At 40.1% G+C, this 22,480-nt stretch overlaps 1 protein-coding gene across 1 annotated transcript in view; it reads right to left on the bottom strand.

Annotated features, from left to right (window-relative positions):
• The window catches only part of REPS2 (RALBP1 associated Eps domain containing 2), a 95,235-nt gene that overhangs the window by 41,694 nt on the left and 31,061 nt on the right, over positions 1 to 22,480 (bottom strand). Inside the window, exons 2-10 of the mRNA XM_058825525.1 lie at positions 19,812 to 19,935; positions 17,460 to 17,608; positions 15,842 to 15,965; positions 12,956 to 13,053; positions 11,155 to 11,290; positions 9,615 to 9,678; positions 7,180 to 7,322; positions 4,012 to 4,106; positions 772 to 841 (exon numbers count right to left, since the gene is read on the bottom strand). Of these exons, the coding sequence (XP_058681508.1) occupies positions 772 to 841; positions 4,012 to 4,106; positions 7,180 to 7,322; positions 9,615 to 9,678; positions 11,155 to 11,290; positions 12,956 to 13,053; positions 15,842 to 15,965; positions 17,460 to 17,608; positions 19,812 to 19,935 (1,003 nt within the window). The remainder of the gene's footprint in view (positions 1 to 771; positions 842 to 4,011; positions 4,107 to 7,179; positions 7,323 to 9,614; positions 9,679 to 11,154; positions 11,291 to 12,955; positions 13,054 to 15,841; positions 15,966 to 17,459; positions 17,609 to 19,811; positions 19,936 to 22,480) is intronic.

Below are 22,480 nucleotides of genomic sequence, written 5' to 3'. Positions count from 1 at the left end.
TGGGAATCTGTCAAACTCTGTCACACCTGAGTGTGGCAGGTGAATCAGGAATGTGGACTACCTGGTCTCACAGCTCTGATGCAACCTTAACATGTGGACATCTGGGAGGCCAAGATATTTTTTATTTTTATTCATACATAATCTGTAGCTCTGAGAATCAGGCAGCAGAATACTCACAACTGTTTTGTTTCTACAACAGAGGGACAGCAAGTATGAATTGGGAAAAGAGAATATGTGTGATGATCCAGTGCCAATTCTAGAAGCCATAAAAGCTACTGAAGCAAAAGAGAGAAAGATCACTTCAATTTCACATGATGGACATCTATTGAAATGAATGAATTGATGAATTTTTTCAATCCAATTTGACTCAAACTTTCATTTTGCAAGAAAATACAGGGATTATTTTTTTCAAATAGGAGTAAAAACTGATTTTGAAGTTCTTGCAAAAAAGGAAACTGAAAATTTGGCACAGTGCAATCTTTACTCTTAAAAAATTCCTGGTAACAATTAAAATTTGTTTAAGTAAGAAGCACAACATTAATTGCCTTAGGGCTAGACATATTTTAGAAGGTGTATGATAGAACTTTGACAGAATTTTGAAGCAAACCCCTCCATTTATTTGTCTTCATCTCATCTGCCGTGAGCTGTCTCTTTAAATCTTTAGCAACACACAGCCAGCTTAGAAATTGAACACATCCAGCAAACATAGGAGTTTATTAAAAACACATATCATTTAATCCCTAATGGAAAAAAAGTTATTTATTTGAATACCTTGTTTGTCATCTTTCTTTCCATCCTGTAATAGGGCAGAGTTATCAGGTACCTCTTCAGCTGATGACTTCTAAAGATAGAAGATTTGTTAATTACACTGACTGTATAGCTCGTACCTTTCCACAGCCAAATATTTAAGAATACAGATCAACACAAATAATGGTGACATTTGAGACAGTATAACTCTACTTTTCAAGGCACAGCAGTTCCACACCAGAAATGAGGTAAAGGAGCACTTCAGCAGTGAACAACTAAAGGAGGTAAGGACTGTATGTGAGGAGAGGCTTCTCCCAACAGAGCCATATTAACTCCTGTGTAAGGGTAGATGAAAGCTTCCCCAGTCTCCATGAGAAAAGTCTCTCTAACCAGAACTCCAGCTGTACTGCAGAGCCTGATGGTTATGCTTTAAAGGCTCCTGGCTGGTGTGGCTGATCCTTGAACTACTCTTTTCTTTCAACTTGCAGTCACAGAGATGGGAAAAACAAATTTCATTAGCAAGTCTGTTGGAGGCCCATTCAAGCCTTTGATAGGAGAACAGGGAATTTCTCCCCAGTCTTATTCCTTGATTTTCTGTTATTTCAGCAGCAACTTATAAGCATTTATTGTTCTTGGAGCTTCTGCTGGAACAAATCCTACCTCTATTATCTGTAAGAACAAGAATACCCTCTGTAACCAAATATTCAAATAAACATCAGAAACTCTAAACTTCTCTAAATATTAAGTGATGCTGGTTTTTGCCCAGGGAGTATGGAAGAGGTTTGACCTGAAAATGTCCTGAAATAAATTTGGCCTAAACAAATTAATTGAGAAACCTAGATTTCATAGACATTTTTAAAAGACCACAAAAACCTCAAGTTGGTTCAGAAAGGAAAACTCCACAGTAAAAGTGAGATTTCTTTTATAAAATTTCTGAGGAATGGAATACCCTAGTACTTCTGAGAGAGCAACACAGCAAAAATATGGCTTGAGGACTCTGAAAATGTATGAACAAAACATTTTACACCCATAGCTAGCCCCGACACTCAAATGAAGAACATGAGACCACAGATCTAACTTTAATTGATGGAATGACTTTCAGAGATTTCAATGAACTGTGAGCATGGCATTTCTGAGGGAGTCCAGAGGAACCCCAGCCAGTCATTTTATGCATGTTTTAACTTTAGGATTTTGGCAGTGAGAAAACTTGTAGAAAAGAACCAAAGGAGAGTGGGAGACAAAAAAACTTGAGGAAAAAAAACAACAGTGAAGACAAAACTTCCTTGATAAACAGAAATCAGTCACCCATGGCACTCCCAAGCATAATATCAGCAGCCTTGGTGTGTTATTCAAGTTTAACAGAGCCTAGCATGCAGGTGACATGTCTCCTGCCATTATTTTCTTTATGAATGCATTCAGGAACTGCTTCTATTTTATTGCAGTACTGTAATTCAGCAGTCACAGTAAAAACAGGCATCTGAAATGAAATTAAATAGCCTGAATGGATGATAAGTGGAAATTTAAAAAGACATGGAGGTAATGTATAACAGATTGCATTGCTAATATAATATTTTTAATGTAGTGATCAAGTATCTAAAGCATAATTCCTCCACTAGCCAATATAAAAAGGAAATTGCAACAGTGAATTGCTGCACTTCCCACTGAGGGAGATGAATGGAAGATGAATTACTGACCTTCCAAATGATATTCATTCAGTGTATTAATTCTGAATGTAAAAACATAAATTGAACAAAAAAATCAAGCCAAAATTATTGTCAAATCACTTTTGAGGAGATGTTAAAGTCCATTAATCTTGGACAATGTAAACTGAAGCTTTTAAATTATGCGTATGAAAGATACATAATCATATGTTTGCTTGCATTTCAAATATAATTTAATTCTATATTATATCTGTTTCTTCTTTTAGATTTTAGGTTTCAAGCCACCCAAAATAGGGTCACAAACAAGGGATTAGGTGATTCTGGTAAAGGACCTGCCCATGCTGCCAACATACCAGCACCCTGCACTACCAGATCTGCAGTGATGCTTTCGAAGCCCAGCGTCGCTGCTGTGCTTTGGGCAAGCTGCTGCAGGATGAGCCACACCTCCCAGGGATACAACAAGTATTTTATCAGCTCCACAAGATACACTGGGTGCTCAACCTGCTGGCTGCAGCACTGCCCAAAGAGAACACTGTAGTCCAGAGAAGCTTGGGAGATTCTGTTTGGTGGTACCACTACCAAGATGGATTTGATGAGGGAGCAGCTGGGTTCTGACCCAGGGACTCCCCACAGCAAGGCACTGGGAGGAAATAGCTGGAGAACAGCCTTGCTGAGCTGCCATGACACACCATTATTTTTAAACTTGGAAGAGTGTCAGAAGGGCTGGTTCCTGCAGTCACTCTGCCACTTGATTTATTTCCTTAACACTAAACCTTTAAATCCCACAGCACATATATTGAGAGTTGCAATATTCAGGCACAACTCAGTGGCCATAGCTAGTTCAGCTCTATAGGGTCTTTAAAAGTTTGCAATTTTAATCTCAGTGTTAAACTCTTTTCCTTAATTCAGTTTTGCTTGCAGAAGACTTCATGGCATCATACAATGGTTGGGTTTGGAAGGGAGCTCTGGTTATCTAGTCCAAAGCCCCTGTTCCATCCAAACAAACCTACTGCGTACAGCTGTGGGCCCCTCACTACAAGAAAGGACATTGGTGTGTGTTCAAAGAAGGGCAGTGGAGCTGGTGGAGGGTCCAGAGCACAGGAGTGCCTGAGGGAGCTGGGGCTGTTTATCCTGGAGAAAAGGGTGCTCAGGGATGACTTTATTGCTCTGTACAACCATCTGTAAGAAGGCAGTGCTGGGCTAACAGTTGGAATTGAAGATCTTGGAAGTGTTTTCCAAACTACATGATTTTATGATTCTAGGTCTGTCCTGAAGCCTCATATTTTCAACCAATTCAGACTGAGCAGATACTTCACCTGAACATGGCCCATGTGCCCCACTGCCACTCCTGCAGCAGCCCTGCAGGACACCAGCAGGCAGAGCCTATTTCTCTGAAGATTCCAGCGTCTCACAAGTCCCTCAGTGACTACTGTGAACTCTGCTATGTGGGAATACCTATTGAAAAGCCTGTCAGCCCTTTCCATACACAGAAAAAATGGCTGAGCTGGGGGTTTGAGATGGCTTAATAAGAGGTTTAGAGATCATAAAGTCCTCTCAGAGACTCAGAGTCTGCAAGGTAAGGACCCAGCTTACAGCCTCTCACCTCTGTCCGACTGAAGTCCCGAGTCTGCTGACTGCTTGGCAAGGGCTCAGAGTAAGAGTCAAACAGTGCACAGTCACGCACAGGCTTCAAACAAGCTGCAGGGAAAAGAAAAATAAAAGAGAAAAGTGAAAAAAACCCAAATGAACAAAAAATCAACCCAAAGCCAAACACAGAGACACACCAAGTCTTTGGTTAATACATACTTCTTAAAAACCTGATCTAGCATAATTTTGCTCTTCATTTCTACATCTCAGACCTAATCCATAAGACATGGATGAGAAATATCATGAAGAAAATCTTTGTATTTTGCATCTTAAGTAAGTCAGTGTCATGAAAGGGATAGTTAGTATAATTTCTGTTGTAGAAATAATGGTGAAATTTGGAAGAAATGTTTTCTTCTCCCAATCTAGTATCAACTATCTTATAGTTTATATATTATTCTCTTAACAGTGTTAAAGGTACTTACATTACCTTCAGCTGAAATTTTGACTTTTTGAGTATTGAAAAGTATAGTAGAATCTACATTATACTCTAAAATTGAAGGCCAGAAGAAAGCAAAGCACTAAACACTGTAGATGCTGTAGTATATGCCACCTTCAACTAAACAACACAGAGAGCAGGGGGAAAAAAAAGGAAAAAAAAATCACATCTAACTTCTCAAAGAAATCTTCACAACAAGCTAATTTCTTCCCACAAGCTCAGGTCCTTCTGCTGGTATCACTCTGGGATTAGCTCCTCTGAGATAAATCTGTCTTATGAACTGGAAAACATCTTTTTTTAAAGATCAATATATTAAAAGGCAGAACAACCACATTTCTAATTTTTGGCAAGCATTTATTTTATTTCAATAAATTAAGCTCTTAGAAACCTGTCTTAATTTGCAGTACAGTGGGTTACACGCAGGGCAAATAGCTTTTGAGATTTTGCAAATTAGTTTTAATAAAAAGTTTCCAAAAAAAGGTGGTGGGTCAAATTGTCAATGGAGCTGTGCCAGGAGAGCATTTGGACCAGTTGTGCTTGTAGTTTATGGTACAAGCCATAAAACTAGCAAGATTAATGCATTCTTAAATGCTTTTTTGCTACAAGTCATTTTATTTGAAGCTTTAACAGCACTCTTATCAGATGCAAATACTTCAATTGAACCAAATTATGCCTCAATCTGAAACTAATGGAGCAACATAATGAAAAACTGTGTTCTTCTTTGGAGTCCTAAGAAGCCAAAAAAATTTGAAAAAAAGTCTAAATTTTACAGAAATCAAATTATGAGAACATGAATACATAAGATTTCTCTTGAAATTTGCTTTTGATATTTTAGGTAACTGTATGAGGAACCTACATTTTTGTCAATGGTTTTATTTCAGAAGTAATACAACCAGGACTCTACGCTTTTCTCTTATTCACAGTTTCACAGTGTGTTGAGATGTTCTGCTTTTCATTAATGCAAGCCTTTCAAAAGAGATTCATGAATCCTGACCAGATAGAAGAATGAGCACGAGATATTTTCAGACCCTCAGATTAACCAGAATTAGTTTATTAGCTGGGGTATTTAAAGGACCCACAAGAAATAATTAGTCCTTTCACCTCTTCCATGTAGATTTGCTTGAAATGCTTGGTCTCATGCAATAGCAAGAAACAATAATCTAAGAAAATGGTAGAACTAAGTGCTGAAAGGAACAAAGAGGGAAAAAGAAAACTCCCAGGGAACAACTGCAGCTTACCGTGCTATTTCTCCCACTGACACAATGATTCCCTGCTACTAGAGATAGTTATTTCCAAAAAGGCTCAATGTGAACACACATCAAAAAGAATCTGCATGGATGAGTTTACAAGCCAATTTATCATGAGACCAGGCATGAAAGTAGTGGTGAAAAAAGTGGTTGTCCTGGAGGGAAAAACGTAGTTGTAATTATGACAGGGAAATGTAATCAGAGAGACTAAAATGATGAAGATTTGGAAGTGCATGTTTTGCAGGAGCTTATTGCTTTGGATATGAATATAGTGGATTACAGGGAACATGACTCCACCAGAAATTATTTCACAATTCTGATATGGGGTCAACATTTAATTTTCCTAACTGCAGCTTGATTTGTTCTTTTCCTGCCTTTTAATATATTCAGTGTCATCAAATTTAATGGAGATTTTATTAGGTCTTAAATATTATCCCTTAGGACTGTAATTATCATCTGTGATTAATCCTCCTTGCCCTCAAGAGTCATGCACATTTTTAGATGTAACAGTATATATTCCAACATTCATTTATCATTAAAAGAGACATAACTGAAGAGAACAAATGAAAGGGCAGGTCTTTCACTGCACATTGTTACTGAAGTATGTTGTATTTTGGATTAATTCTTCTTTGTGCTACACAAATTGTTGTAATCCCGTCATTAATGCAAACAACTCACAGAAGAACCTGTGGATTACATTAAATAAATTACAAAAAAATTCAACCTTTGATATAGCCAGTATCTCCAGTATAACCAGTATCTAAAAAAATACACTAGCATACTAAGTTCTAATGCAATCCAGTATAATTTTTAACAAATCTTCAAGACATAGATACTTTAAGGAAAAATGATCAAAATAATTAAAAGCTATATCACAGATTCACAGAATGGTTTGAATTGTGAGAGATTTCAAAGATTACTTAGTTCCAACCTCCCTTACCATGGGCAGGGACACCTTCCACCAGACCAGGTTGCTCTAGGCCTTATCCAACCTGGCCTTGAACACTTTCAGGGGTGGAGCATCCACAGCTGCTCTGGGCTACCTGTTCCAGTGACTCACTGCCCTCACAGTAAACAATCTCTTCCTAAAATCTAACATAAACCTGTCCTATTTCAATTTAAAGCCACTGCTGGATTCCCTTTGCTTTACAGGCATTCAACTGCCTCTTCATCTCTCCTGACACCTGAAGCACAATGGAGCAAAGGGGCAGACATTAAGAGGCAAGTAACTGCTCCACTTTGCATCCCTATTTCTCTGCTCTGATCTAGGACTTCTACAGCAATCACCTCATAAGCACAATTAAAAACACAGGCCTTAAATGCAGCTGGAGAATCATTAGAGAGCACAGAAGCCCATTCCAGGATGGAAGATGAACCTGTCTCACAGACACACTGGATTTCGGAGATGGCTGCAGGGACATGGCTTGCCCAGGAGCTTTACCTGCTTGAAGGTACTCGGGCATCAGTGTCTCTGGCAGTGTCTCAGGCAGCTGGTAGCCATTCTTCCTCGCAACCACAAGGTGGAAAGCGGCACAGAACTCCGGGAGTGTCAGCGCCCCATCGCAATCCACATCACTCAGCTCCCTGTGGATAAAACAGGCACATGTTTTCCAAGATGTGATCTCAGGGAAACATGTGTGCCATCACGTGGGAGACAAAAATGCAGCTCTGAGAAGGGATATTTTAACACAAGACAAGTATTTCTGCCATGGTCATTTGATCTTGACTTGCACATTTGTCTTGGGGAAGATGAAGCAAGTTGATTTTCTGAAACTGACTTGCCACTTTTTTTCTTTTTCAGTAAAGTACATTTCTTTAATACATCACACCATTGAATATGATGGTATGTTTATATTAGAATGTGAAATACATAATCTATATTTATAGAATCATAGGGGAGGTTGGGTTAGAAGAGACCTCAAAGATCATTCCAACTAATTCCATTAGATCATTCCAGATATAATTCCAACTCCCCTGCCATAGGCAGAGAACCTTCCTTTAGACCAGGCTACATAAAGCCCCATCCAGCCTGGCCAGGAACACTTCCAGGGATGGGAAGTCCACAACCTCTCTAGGCAACTGTTCTAAGGCCTCATGACCCTTACAGTAAAGTCCTTCCTAATATCTAATCTAAACCTGCCCTCCTCTAGCTTACAGCCCTTTCCCTTTGTCTTATTACTACATGCCCTTGTGAAAAGTCCCTCTCCAGCTCTCCTGTGGACCCTGCTAGGCACTGGAAAGCTGCTAGAAGATCTCCCAGACCCGTTTCTTCAGGCTGGACAGCCCCAAGTCTCTCAGCCTGTTTTCATAGCAGAGGTGCTCCAGCTCTGTGATTAACTTAGTGGACCTTCTCTGGACTTGTTCCAACAGCTCCATGTTTTTCTCATGTTGGGGAGCCCAGAGCTGGATGCAGCACTCCAGATGGGGTCCCTGCTGGTCACACCTCTTTTGATGCAGCCCAGGATGTAGCTGGCCATCTGAGCAGCCATTAATTGCACATTGTTCCAAGGGTGGAATTAACCTTCCAATATTAGGAAGCACTTTGGCTAATCCATGCAGGATCTTAAAACAGTTCAAGCAGAAAAAGTTAAACATGGACTTCAGCAATGGTTACTTAGCACCACTGACTAACCTTTAAAAAGGGGGAAAATTAATGCTCTTGACAAGTTTAAATATTGTTGTTAACTTCCAACTAAGTGGTTCTCTCTTAATCTAGCACACTTCACAAACACTAAAATTAAACTTCAGAAATTCAGGAATTCAATTTTATAAATTAACTCTTTGCAAATATTGAGTAATATTTTATCATGGGCACATGGTCTAAAATAAACATATAACTCCTTACTCTTGGAAAGTAACAAGCATTTCTCAAACTACTGAGGTTACAGTGACAAGGACTGAAACATCCCATGTGTTTAACACAGCAACACAACCTGATAAATCACATTGCCACAAAATTACAAGCATCTACTAGAAAGGCATACTTTTCTTGAAATTCCGCACAGAGAACAACTTGTGTCAGCAATAGAAATAAAACCTGATTTGCTAACATATTAGGTTAATCCATTCTTTTTAAGTAATCTTAAATTTAAATTCCAATATTCACTTCCCCCAGCACTATGTTTCTTCAGTTGGGCTTTTATTTTTTTTATTTTCACAACTGACAATCCGCTTTGAAAAGATTCCAGACATATCCTTTGACCCTGACAGATGTTTAGGCTCTCGCAAGCTTTTCTTCTCATCTCTCTTCATAAAAGCATATATAAAAACAAAATCACTATCAGCATTTCTGATCCATGCTTAAAACTGTTTGTTCCTCCTATCAGAAAAGCAATGATGACAACAAATTACAAAGCACCATGTTGTTGATGAAAATATAATAGAATCCTTGTCAAATTTTATCACGTACAGTTCCATCCACAATTGTTTTGCAATAAGCTCATTAAAAGTAAGAGCACTGGTTCATTAGAAAAGCACTAATGAATTATGTAGTTGTTTAATTAGGCCTCCTCTGACAGAAGAGAGACAGAAACATAAAACCAACAACACATCTAAAACATTCCAGAGGTGCTTCTCCTCTGTGTCATTTCATGAAAAATGCCAGTTCTTTGATGCTGCTTACAATACATTTAAGAACAGCTCTCAGCTAGTTGGGGTTCAAACCTTCCCAGTCCTGCTGAGTAGGTGAACATCTCTCCAGAAAACAAGTGTGTCAGGAAGACCAATGACCACCCTGCTGCTTGGGCCTCAAAGTGATTCTGGAGATAAGAGCAATAATTATAACTGAAGACACTTTTAAAATTTAACAAGAACTCTTGAATTAAGCATCTTTTTAAAAAGTGTGATAGGCATCCCCAACAATATTACAGTACTCACCAGATATGAGAAAGTTCTGGGATGGGCAGCTTTGATTTTGTGAAGAAATTCTTTGCTACAGAACCTGTTGGGAAAGCATGCCTCATCAACCACTGGGAATTAATTCTCCAAATTCTTCCCTTTTACCAGGTCTGCCATGCCAGAAGCAGACAGTTAATTTATGTCCAAGAGATGCCCAGATTAATCGGATGCTCCTATAGATGCTGGACCATTTGTCTCCTGAGTAAATGACAGAGAAAGCCAGACAGAGCTGTTGACCTCATTTCTCCATTCCCTCCATATGGGAAAAATAAATCAAGGGAAACCTACTTTAGTACTAGTAACTCTAACCTGCATAACAAGTATGTCACCAATGATGAAATAACAGACACAAATGGCCCTGCTTCACCCAGAAGTCATGTGCACAGCAGTACAGTGCTTTGACATCTGCACTGCTCTCCCAGTGTGCTGCTTCAACCATGACTTTTTCCTGCAGTGAAAATTTTACAGAGGAGAAAAAAAAATAAAATAAAAAAGAAACTGCCGAAGATTCAGCTAGCACACAGCTCTTGTCCTGCTGCAGGCACCCTGCCACAGCAGCCCTTCTCATACTTCTAGTTAACAAACACACTTCTTCACCATCTCATATGCACAGGCTGTCAGGGGTACTCTGGAAGCCCTTCCTGGGTACAGGCTACAAATCATAAGGAAATAAAGCACAGACAGACTTCAGGGACAAAAATCCTCTTCCCCTTGGGCAACCACTGGGGAAAGAACCAACACTGAACAATCATTTTTTCTTGGAAGCAAACTGCATGAAGGAGACTTAACTGAGGTGAAGAACTGCTGAAGCAATAATTTCAGTTAGCAGCAGGTCATTCTTTAAACTTTTGGCTGGATCAAGGCCTCCTGAACCCCAGTGACACAGCAGGGCTCATTACAACTGCCTCAGTTTAAAACCTGTGACATATTCCTTGCCAGACCAACTGTCTGTATGTGGCAAAGTCTCCTTTCACAAGCAGCCTGGACCCTCTATTCAGGATGGAAATCTGAGTATGATCAGAGTCATCTCAGTATGCTCTTAACAATAATTCTACCATGTGTGTGCTCTCCAGGATTGTTTCGTAATTACCTAGAGGTCAAAATCTCAGTCCCCCAGAACCATAAAGGTTTGACTGGCCAGAGCATGCTTCACTCTCATCACATGGACATTGCCACAGTTCTGCTGGATAAGTCAGCACAACCCTCAGGGATTTTTCAACTCAATATACACTGCAGGTGTGATCCACAAATCCAGCACATGAAATGCAAAGAGCTCATTTTAATTTTTACCAAATTCCCAACACTTCTCCCTGAGATGCAATTACTTTTCTAAAATCAGGATATTTAGGAGAAAATGTAAGGGCCACAATATTGATTTGAATAGTCTGCCTTTAAAAAGAAAACATAATCAACTCTTACAAATGCGCTGCCAGAGACAAAAAATAATTTATTTACTTAACACTTTTCACCTCCCAGCCTGGTTCCCCTGTTCAGTGTGCACAGTGTTTGATAAAATTACCTGAAATGAAGGCTTTGAGGTCGGGCTGCAGGGACCTGAACTGGTTGATGTAATAATCTCGCTGCTCCTCCGTTATCCTCCAAGGGTCATCCGAGTACTGAGTGCTGTCCTGCTGCTCCCGCTCCACTGAAAGAGACTGAAGGGAGGGACACTGGCACCAGCCACAGGGAGGGCACCACAAGGGCACTGGGAACCTCAAGAAACCAGACTCTCACTCTTCTATGTAGCACAGACAAATTTTCAGAACACAAGAAGCAGAAAAGGCCACAGTGATGACCATCCCACTGCTTACCTGTGAAAACTGAGGCTATTATTAGGTATCTTTACCCCTGCAATTAAAGGAAGCTTTACATGACCAGCGATCAAAGGAAATCTGGCTACTGCTGACCACTAAAAGTCCAAGTCATACTTTATTACCTCTAGATTCATTTTGAGGGTACTTTTTTTTCTGCAATGCATTACAGCCCTGAACTGCACACTGAACACCTCAAATGGATGGAACCAGTAAAGGCCCTAAAGCTGCATTTATGCAGCTTTGTGCATGAAAATTTATGTTTGTTATGAAGCCACATATTTAATCTAGGAATGGTGCTGTAACAATTGAAATATTCCACTTCTGGACCCTCTGCTCACCCCAGTAATTCATTATGCAAAGTCAGGGAGACACACAAGCCCCTAGAGACCCTCTCAAACTTCTACCACTTCCCAAGGTTTAAGCAAAAATCTGCCTTTGGGTAAAGGAATATTCTGGAGAAGAAGGGTATTCAACCCAATTATTTCTTTGCTCTGACTTTGCTCTCTGATTAACTTTTTTAAGGGGGGCCTGTACCTTTTGCAGGTTGGATGGAGGTATCTACGAGAGGGCTGCCAGTACAGCTGGTGTCTTTGTTAAAATGGAATAAATGAGTATTCAATATTTAAGCCTGCATAATAACAGCTTTAAAAAGGGAGGGCAAGAATGAACAACAATCAGCTGTGAAACCCTTTCTCTGACACACCTGTCTATTTTCCAAGAATCAAATACAAAAGACCAGTTCTGAAATACATCAAAAGATCCCTGAAACAGGCAAATCATAAAGCTGTAAATTAATTTTCATTTCAAAGTGCTACACAAATGCACCCAATTTCATTTCAAGTTAGCACAAATTATGTGACACTACCTGTAGATCTCTTTTGGAGGCTCAGGTGACTTTTTTTTGTGGGTGTGAGGTGCTAAGCACTCAGGAAAAGGTAGAGTCTCTGAGTCTTTGTTATTTAGAAAAATCTCTCGCTTAAGGAGCTTTGCCCTTCCTTACGGCAAACTAATTGTTTGCATAATAAATGCACAGCAGGCACACTGGAACACAGGAAAGATCTGCTTTTACAACCAGCAGGAAAATATAAGACCCATTTTCATAAAAACAAACAAATGCCCAGAAATTAATATGTTCAGTTTAAGGCGCAATTTAACCAAGTGGGGTGAAAAACCAAAATATGCAGAATGTTGGCCATAAATACTGTGCATATGTTACAGATAGCAATCTAAATCAAGAAGGAATCTCTGTGAAATCTCAGGTACTTTCAATGAAAATGTTTTACTTCAATTTACATATAGTGATTTAATAAATTTCTTTGTTTATTGTAATTTCTCCATCCCATCAGCTTTTTTCCTCATATACCAAAAAAAGCACAATTCAGTCTCAAGTCTAAAAACACCACAGTGAACACTTTTCACTTTCAAAGTGAGAATTTTCTGCCTTTTAAAAAAATTTCTCTATTGTTTTGTTACTAGTATTACTGAAGAAAATATGCAATTCATTACCCGGTTAGGAGTTGAACAGGTGAGTGCAGATTTGGCTCCATAATTCCCTGAAGATGGTCCATCTTGCTGGTGAGTAGACTGTCTGACTTCATAAGGAGCTACAACAGACATTTAAAATTAAATATATAAATGTCAGGATAATAAAAAAAATGCTGCTAAGCGAAAGAAAAGAATCAAATACCACAAGATCAAGAATGTATAAACGTGAACATTGTATCTGAGCATCAAAGTCCATTTGGTCAAGCACCTACCAAGTGAACCCACTATCACAGTATCAAAGTTCATTTTGTCTTATGCAACAAAATTCCAGCCACACACTTGTCTTTCCCATTGCACCATTCTTCTTCAGACATTACTGAGACACTGTCACTCATATACTGCTAGTCCACAGAAATCACTGTTCATCATGTTTAAATATACACTTACACAGCCTGTCCATGCATTTACACATTTTATATACTTACAGCCACATTTAGCACAAGAACTATTTTAAGAAGAAATAATTCATTTGGTCTATAAAAAATATGCTTTGACAATGCTATCAAATAGCAAACCATTATTTCTCCATCTACTCTTCCTCTCCCTTCCCTAATTTCTGTTGAAAATCAAAATACACGACTCACCACTTTGTGCTATTTGGAGAAAAGTTTGTGAAGAAAAGTAACAATTTCTTCTTCTTTTGCTAAAATAAGTTACTTAGGCTCCACTGCAGCAAATATAGTAAGCAGTGACACAACAACATATTTAGGAACAATGTTTAAAAATAGGGCAAGCATCCAAACAAAAAGGCAAGTCACTTGCAAACCCTTACACAGCTGAGAACTGCTGCCAGCCTATTTAAAATTTACCATTACAAAGTTTACATTAGATAGTCAGAACCTTAGAGACTCATGATGAAAAAGGAGTCCAAGAAATCTTAAAACTTTTGATCTTAGGAAGAGCTTAAAAATCATGCCCCTAAACCCCTTTGTTTTCCTAAGGTGTCTTATCCTGTATTGTTATCTATTTCTATTCCTGTACAAGTCACTGCTAATTTCAGATTAAAAAAAAAAAAAAAAAAAAAAGGAAAGAAGGTGAAAGGTGGGAAGCATTTAGGTGTTCTCTCCTCAGAGGGGAGATTTAAGCATGAAGCCTCATGGCTATATGCTTGCTAGCATGAGAAACTTTCAGAACTATAAAATGTCCACAGTCATGGCTGCAGTGCAAAGGGCTGTCCCTGAAGACACCCTGTCCAGTTTCAGGGTCAGATGAGCAGTACAGCCCTGCCAGCCCAGGGCAGGGGCACAGGCACCTCCTCCACATGCATACACACAGCTGCCCTTTGCAGTGCTCCTCAGGAAACTTGGAAGGGTTTTAATCTTAAAGGCCGGGAAGAACCAGCAGGGCTTGCATTAGGCCTGGCATGTGGTACAGCATGGGTCACAAAATGTTAACTGCTCACTGCCATTGAGAATACATTTGGATGAAGTATCCCCAGTGGGATTAAAATAGGAGCGATTCCTTTTCTGGAAAATAGGAAAAATTGCTTTTTGAAAAATAGTCATTGTTCTGCACCTCTAAGATTTTATTACCTTAGAAATTCAAGCATTTAAATAATTAATTTTGGAAGATGTTGACAGCTGGACTGGATGCTGCTGTCCCTGGTCACTTTGTGTAGCTGCTGAGTCCATGAGAAATTTCACAGAAGTTAAATTTGCAACCAAATTCAGAAGAAAAAAAAAAAAAAAAAAACAACACCCAAAATACTCCCTCATAGCACTGACAGATCTGGGACAGAGTGCCAGAAAAGAGCAGAGCACCCAGCAGGTACACAGACAGACACTCCCTGCCCAGCTCTCCACAGCATGGGCTCTCTGCCACTCTTCTTCACTGGGGCAGAACATGCATTGTACCAGAAAGCAACTGTACTAGTGTGCTTCTTTCAGAATTAATCCCACTCTGAACAAGCTGTAGTTTACCTACACAGCAGGGGAATGCCTGTGACTCAGTACTGGTACAATTTTCAGGTGGAGTCCACTTTATAGTGTCAAACACATTCTTATCACAGCTGTACTGAGTTTCAACATGTTGAATAGCTCTTTTGTCACTCATTTGTAAATAAGGACAAAAGGTGAAGGACTAGCATGCTTCAATCTTCACCCACTGCAAACACACTAATGTAAAGCAGGAGGGATGATGGTATACACCAATGCCTCCTATTGCCATTAACTTGGTCACCACATGTTGCAATTACAAGAGCACAGGTGCTTTACTACAAGAGGAACCTGTAAAGCCATAGTTAAACTGGCTTCTGCCCCATTAGCCTCTTATTAAAGTCTGAATGTTTTCCCACCTACTGTAATGCCACCAAAATGAGAGACAGAATAATCTATGCAGTGTCTAGTTTTTGTCTGAATTGCTGAAGTTACACTGTGGGACTGCCTCTACACTCTCATCCTATCATTATTTCTGTTACAAAACCAGAGATGATATGATCCATTCCTGCAAAGGATGGTTCACTTCCAATCTGAAAATTAATATGCATCTACTGAAATCAGGAGCAGGCTTTTCTTGCCCTCTAATGAAACCAAAACCATCATGCACTCTGACAATCCTTGCAGGCTCTCTGCCACTGGGGTATACTGCAGAGCTTTGTCAGAGATTAGGTATTAAGCATCTGTGAGCAGTCAGACATAAATCTAATTTAATAGAAAGTGAATAGGAAGACAGAATTGAACAGTCAAAATATATTGATCAAATAATTTTTCAAAACATGAGTCTAACTGAATTTTAAAATCATTAGGCTGATTGTCACTAGCATTTAGAATTTGAATACTTCTGATAAGGGAAAAAAATAAAAAGGAAAAAAGTATTTGAATTCAATGTGCATTGCCATTTTTATCCTACCTCCATGCTGCTGTTCCAATGCACTCCTTGCTTTACCATATCCATAACTTTGGGCTATTCTCTGGTAGGTAGATGGAGAAGCAGGAGGGGAGCAAATTGGAGACATTGGAGGAGACTTGGGTTCCTATTTCAAAAACACACCAACACAAAATACAATCCTGAGACAAAAATTGTAAGAAACAACCAAGTAATGCTGCAAAGTGGTCCAAGTGCATACAATATGATGGACAAACAAGAAAAATCACTGCAGCATCCTCAGGCCCTTTATTTCCAAGAAAAGGCTTAAAATGGACAAGACAGGATTTGGTACTGAGCCTTTAGGGATAAACATGGCAGTGCTGTAACAAAGCTTTACAATGGTCAGCTCAATGTATTTTACTTCCAGAGATGCCTGAAGTAGTATATGTAGAAGGCTCAGTGTGAGTGGACAGCTTTGAATTTACGTAGTGTGAGTGCACTCTTTGTGGGAGATCATTTTCATACTAAAAAAAATTACAAAAAATTAAAATACATCTCTGGATCAGTATTTTAAACACTGTGGATTTGTAAGTATCACTGGGTAACTATCCTAAAGCTTCCTTTTTCCTTTGATTTACTGAGATTGCTTGAGAAAAGGATGCAAGTCTGAAAGGTTTTACTGAATAAAGAGGAAAATATAACACAACACAGATAATCCAGATGGAGCCAGGGGTTTGAGGGCAGTGTTCTGCTTGGGTGCCAGTACACAGAGGAGAGGCATAGATGCTCTTCTTCCTGATCCTGTTATTCCACCTGTGTATCTTGTCATCAGCTCCCTCCTGCTGGCTGACCTTGGGCTGGGAACGCCGTTACCGACGCCAGCACAGCCCGTGATAAACGTGGGGACATGTTTTGGGAAGATATAAGTGCTTCCACCAGGCACTTACAACATGACCTGATACAGTACCACAGGAGAAGGTGTCAAGCCTGAGGAAAATGATGCAAATCAGTTTTTATGAAAATTATGCAGCACTGTGAAGCTTCTTGTATCTGAACAACTGCTCTGTACTCTCCTAAATACAGGTAACAGGAACGTCCCTTGGATGCTTCATTAAACCGGCATGTTTCACTCCGAAAAAAGAAAAGCAGATGTCTTCTGGACTATTTCTTGAGGAGATAAAAATGAAAGAAAACTTGGGGGCCTTACCCCACCCAAAAATAGCGGCTCATGATTGAATACCTTGTTGAATTGAGTATTTCTAGAGTGACTGAGGACCATTACTCCACTACAATACTGGCCATGGGAAATCACTCACTTTCCTGTTCTCTTTCACAGATTTCTATTTGCTGCTTTTTCCACTTCTTCTCTGAGAAACAGTGCGGGTTTAGGTAGGAGGAAAACACTGAAAGAACTTAGATAGAATATTACAGGGCTGACAGCTTTATACAAGCTCATATAGAGAATTTTCTTCAGGGAAGCAACTGGGATGCATCAAAACCAGACGACAGGCACGATGGGGATTATTTGCACATCAGGAGTTCATCTCCTGTCTAGTGTTGGAAAACTGAGTAAGCCCCTGTGAGTGTAATCATTTACAGGACTGGACCTAAAAGGAGGATGCATGATGACATGTTGGCCTGAAGGAGACAAGGCTGTTACCTGTTTTTCCCCTTCATCTGCTCTTTTGTAGGAATTTTTTTCCAAAGTTGCATGTGGAACCTGAAACTTAACTCCATGGAATTCTGCTGGAGTCCCATAACGTACTTCAGTGTCATTTTTCAGCGCCATAAATCGTGGTAGAGGCAATTCTGTATTAAAAGAGAGAAAAATTCAATTGAGACTACAGAACATAAGAAGCACTTTAAGCAGTATCATCTTGTAAAACCAATGAAAAGTTTATCTATAAAAGACTGCTAATTATATTTTGTAACATTTTTAAGTGTGGGACTACTTTGATTATTTTGTATCTTAATAAAAATGTGAATGTTACACAAAGCTACATTCACTAGCTTAATATATAATCTCTCCATACAAAGAGAAAAAAATAAGCCTTGCGCATGTTATTAAAGCAAGCAGCAAACTCATTTCCTGCCTTCAAAACCTTGCCTGTAATGAAAATAATAGTTTCCCACAGAAACTGTGGGACAGATAAATTAATCAGTCAGGATCACAGTATGCTCAATGCTGCCATCATAAAAAGAACAGATCAAAAATGGCAGGGTTCAGAGATCACACCCAGGCCTAGAGAGACAGCTGTGTTAAAAAGTCCCATGCTGCATCTGCTGTGCTGAGCAAGAGACTGACACTTTGTCACTCCTTAAGACAATTCTCAATTATTTTGCAGAAACACCATTTATTTTTGTGCACAGTAACCCTACAAGATCAATATAGTTAAAATTCACTGAATGCTCAACACACGCAAAGTCATTCATCCATCACCTCTGTAATCTTTTCCAGGTACAGTTACAACCATAAGAAAAATAAATCAATTGGAATTTGGTACATGTTACTCACTCCACTCTAAAGGCGCTCATACATATTTTCTAGAGAAAATGTAATTAGCACTGGAATAAGCTTTATTGAAATTTTACTGAAGCAATAAGGAAGCAAGTACCTGTTTTCACTCAAATTTGTGGGTTATTTACATATGCTGGACTAGTAAAACATACAGAGTAAATCTCAGTCCAGGTTTTTAATTTAGTTTGTTGGGAGTTTTTTGTTGTTTGGGGTTTTTTGTTTGGTTGTGCTTTTTGGTTTTTTGGGGTTTTTTTTCTTTTTAATTAATATCTTTTAAAAGGACAGCAATGCAAGAGTGCACAAGCTGTTTGTAAGGAAAACTGACAGGCAAATCCAGGCCACTCCTCTTCACTCTTGGTTCAAACTCCTGTTCCAGCAAGGCACTGAACTGTCCCAGCTTCATCTGACCCCCTGCATTTGGCCAGGAGCTCTGCACCACGGGAGCTCAGCTCACACAGGTCATCATGTGCTTGCCTTACCTTCCTTGGGATGGGGCAGACCTGGGAACCCCCTCCCTGTGCCCTGCAATGCACATGAATTTGACATTTCTTTGCCCTTATCAGGGAGTGCTGAGCAGGAGCTGTGCTGGGAGCAGTGACCTGATTGCAGAGTTGTAGGCAGGTGCTGCCCTTCCAGCCCTGTCTCTGATCTTGCAGCTGGTTGCACTGCTCCTCCAGTGGGATGGTGCAAGCACAGCTCAGGACATGGCCTGAACACCCACCCAGGATATGGGAGCTAAGGGCTCCAACCTGATCCAGCTCCAGCAAAAAGCCCTGTGGCTTTGAAGCCCAAGCCCTGCTGAGGCAGAGTGTGCATCACTGAAGCAAGAACACTGAGTTCCTTCAAGTTGCTATCAAGGTTTCACAGCTGAAAGGGACCTTTCTCTCTTTATTGCTTGAGTTAGGTAAGATTTTTTTCAAGAAGCTTTCTTCTGCACCAAAAATGGTACACTTAATATTACTGTCAATTCATTGGGAAGAATAAAGTTTTAAAATACGTCTAATTTTCACACCTATTCACAGTAAGCACTATGATTTTATCTTCACTACCCATTTATTTTGGCAGGATTATTTGTGAAAGCAGACAAGCGTTACAATGTGCCCTGCACAGAGGGACTCCCTGACCTGCCCACATCCCCCACAATGTGCCTCCACCCAAAGCAGCTATCAGCTCTCACTCTGGACAGCTGTCAAGATTAGAGACTGAAGGTGAGGGAGAAATGCATCTCCCACACTGATTATCTGTCATTCCTGCTGCTCCTTTGTAGTGCCTTTTCCAGAGGGAGATGTCATCTCAGATCTCCCATATCCATAATTCCCTGCAATTTTCCACCACTCACCTGGCGCATGTAAAATTACCTCCCACTCTTTCTCTGCTCCTTAAAATTGTTCGGAGAAACATAAGAAGAAAGAGTTTACCACCATGGAGAGCTGACAAGAATTAAAGAAAGGGAGAAACAAGTGCATAGCACTGCAAGCAAAATTTGCTACTTACCATTCTTAATGCTCTCAATCCGTACTGGGAACCCTGACTGTGCTGCTGCAATTAACTTCAAAGCAATATAAAATTGGGCAGGACCAAAATAACCCACACGCTTGGCTCCACAAACTTCTGTAATCTGAGAGAGAAGACACACATTGTCAGTTAAATGAATTTCACTCTTCCAGATGTCAACATCTCCACATAAACAAAGAAAAAACTTTAAAAACACAAAATGCTTGCTGTTTTTGAAGTTTTCTACTACATGTATTTGTTTCAACTCAGAACATTAGTACACCAGAGACAGGTTGGCAGTTGTTATACTTTTCAGAAGCACTGCTGGTTAACACTTCCATCCTACAACAAGTTATGGATTTTCATACTATGTAAGATTTTAACAGCAGGGGAAATTAGAAGTTCTTAAGTATCCTGTCCAGTAAAACATTTCCACCATGAAAATTATACTTACTATTAGCCCTAACAACAACAATTCAGATAATCACCGTAACTGGAACATAAACACAACAAAAGACCCCAGCACATCACTTCAGCAAACGATTTTTTGTGTGAAAAATTACCAAGGTCTTAGCACTGAAGTTTAAATTCTATGTACATTTCATTATTTGCTTCACTCTGCCACTTTCATGAAGCAAAGAGCACCATGTTCACACACTCAGACAATGCCTAAACAAACAGCAGGTATCAGCAGGTTTTAAGCATAGGTGCCAATTCTCCCATGCCTGGAGCTCCCAGATGTTCACAAACAAACCTCAGACAAGCACTGGGGTTAGAACAAAACTCCATTTGCCCCAGACATAATGGGAAATCTCAAATTGTTTTCATGAAAATACACCTAGATTAGCAATGTCTACTGGCTGGCGAGGTGCAGCTTCTGTGACAGCCCTCCAGGGGCAATTGTTACTTCTGGAAAGTCATGCCTATGGATTAGCTCCCAAGCTACAACAGCATGACAGAAAGTATTAAGTTGCATATAAGCAAACAGCACAAATGAATTGTCTATTTTTTCTGATTTATTTTTATATGTATATATACACATACATACATAGTGGAAAAATGACAGGCCAAAAAATTAATGAAAAAATCATATCTTTTGGAATGGTAATTCTTACTAATCAAAGACAACTGTTTTCAAACAAACCCCTTCTTCTCTGGATTTGAGTCTCTCTCAAAACTGCTTTGACCGAATGAGCTCCAGCTACTTGCTCTTCCTGCAAGTATCAGACTTGGTCACAAGACACATCAAATAGGTTTTTTTCCTCCTACTGCTTGATGGAAAAGGGAGAATGACAAATGCTTCTGGTTAATTTAAACTGTCCTTATACAGAGACTCATTCTCTTTCCTCTACTTTTTTCTCTGTTACTGTGTCCTTTTTTATTCTGCCCTTCCCTCTATCACTGGCCTTGCTTCTTTTATTTTCCAGTGGGAAAGCAAAGCACTTGGGATGTGCCTGAGATGGATGGCTGGGCACACCCTTGGTACCCTTTCTGAGCTCCACAGCAGGGTTCTCCCCTTGGTCCTGGATGCTCCCAATTCACCCAGTCCCACTGCCCACACCACCCACTCCTGCACGGTCCTTCCCCAGCCAGCAGCCCTGGTGCAGTGGTGTGGAGCACAGGTGACTGGACTGGACTGTGGAGCAGGAATGTGCACAGCAGCTCACTTCAGACTGCTCCTCATGGGCAAAACCTCCAGGCACGCCAGGATCTGGCAGCTCTGGGGACAATGCTGTGGTGGCAGGCATGTGAGAAGTCATCAGCTTACCCAACAGCCTGGGGAAACGCAGATGGAGAAGGGGCACAACCAAGCTGAAATTCCATCTGGGTTCACAGCTCTGGTGTGTTATGGGAGATGTTTGTATAAAACATGCCAGTGCTGAACAGGGCAGTTGGCAAAAGCTGGGCACCCACTGGTGGCCAGGCCCTCCCTTGGAGGCTGTGGGTGCTCAGCTGTGACCCACGGGCAGTGCCTGGCCCAGCTCCTGCTGGGGGGCAGAAATGGCACACAAAGTCCCTGGCTGTACCTATAGGGTATATCCTATAGGGACTTTTCTCCTCTTGGGCTCTCTTCCTGCCATGGCTACACTTCCTGCCCTGCCTATGCTTGCTGACATGGAGCAACAGTGTCACCATGATGTGTTTTCTCTCACTGGCTGCTGGAAAAATGCAATACTGAGCAGCTGGGACTTTCACAGAGATGCTACTACCTTCCTGAGTTCATTTTCCATGAATTTTCTATACTTTGAAAAATTAAGGTTGCTGAATGCTGCAAATGCTCTACTTGTTCCTCACACAGAGACATGAATATTTTATTCTGAACAAGCAGACTAAAAATTTTTATCAAGGACATCTCACCCCTCAAAAATACAATTACGTTTATCATGTACACACTTATAGCCAACCAAGCAGAAACTGCCTCTCTGTAATTTTGCTTTTTGATAACAACAGAAATAAGTTTCATAGACACAAGCTTCTGTTATTTGTGCAACCAGACTCTGAATTTTCGTTAATGGTCCAGAGCAGAAGATGGAAACTGACAGAATAGTTAAATTTATTACACCATGAATTGTGGGTATTTATACAGATTAATTGCAGGTACAGGCATTTACTCACATCAGGTTCTTGTCCAGTTAAAGGAGAGAGTCTTGGCTTCCTTCCAGCCAGCA

The sequence above is a fragment of the Ammospiza caudacuta genome, chromosome 2, assembly GCF_027887145.1.
Source record: "Ammospiza caudacuta isolate bAmmCau1 chromosome 2, bAmmCau1.pri, whole genome shotgun sequence".
Lineage (NCBI taxonomy): Eukaryota > Metazoa > Chordata > Aves > Passeriformes > Passerellidae > Ammospiza > Ammospiza caudacuta.
The sequence above is the reverse complement of the archived record's forward strand: the minus strand, read 5'-3'. Positions and strand labels throughout refer to the sequence as shown.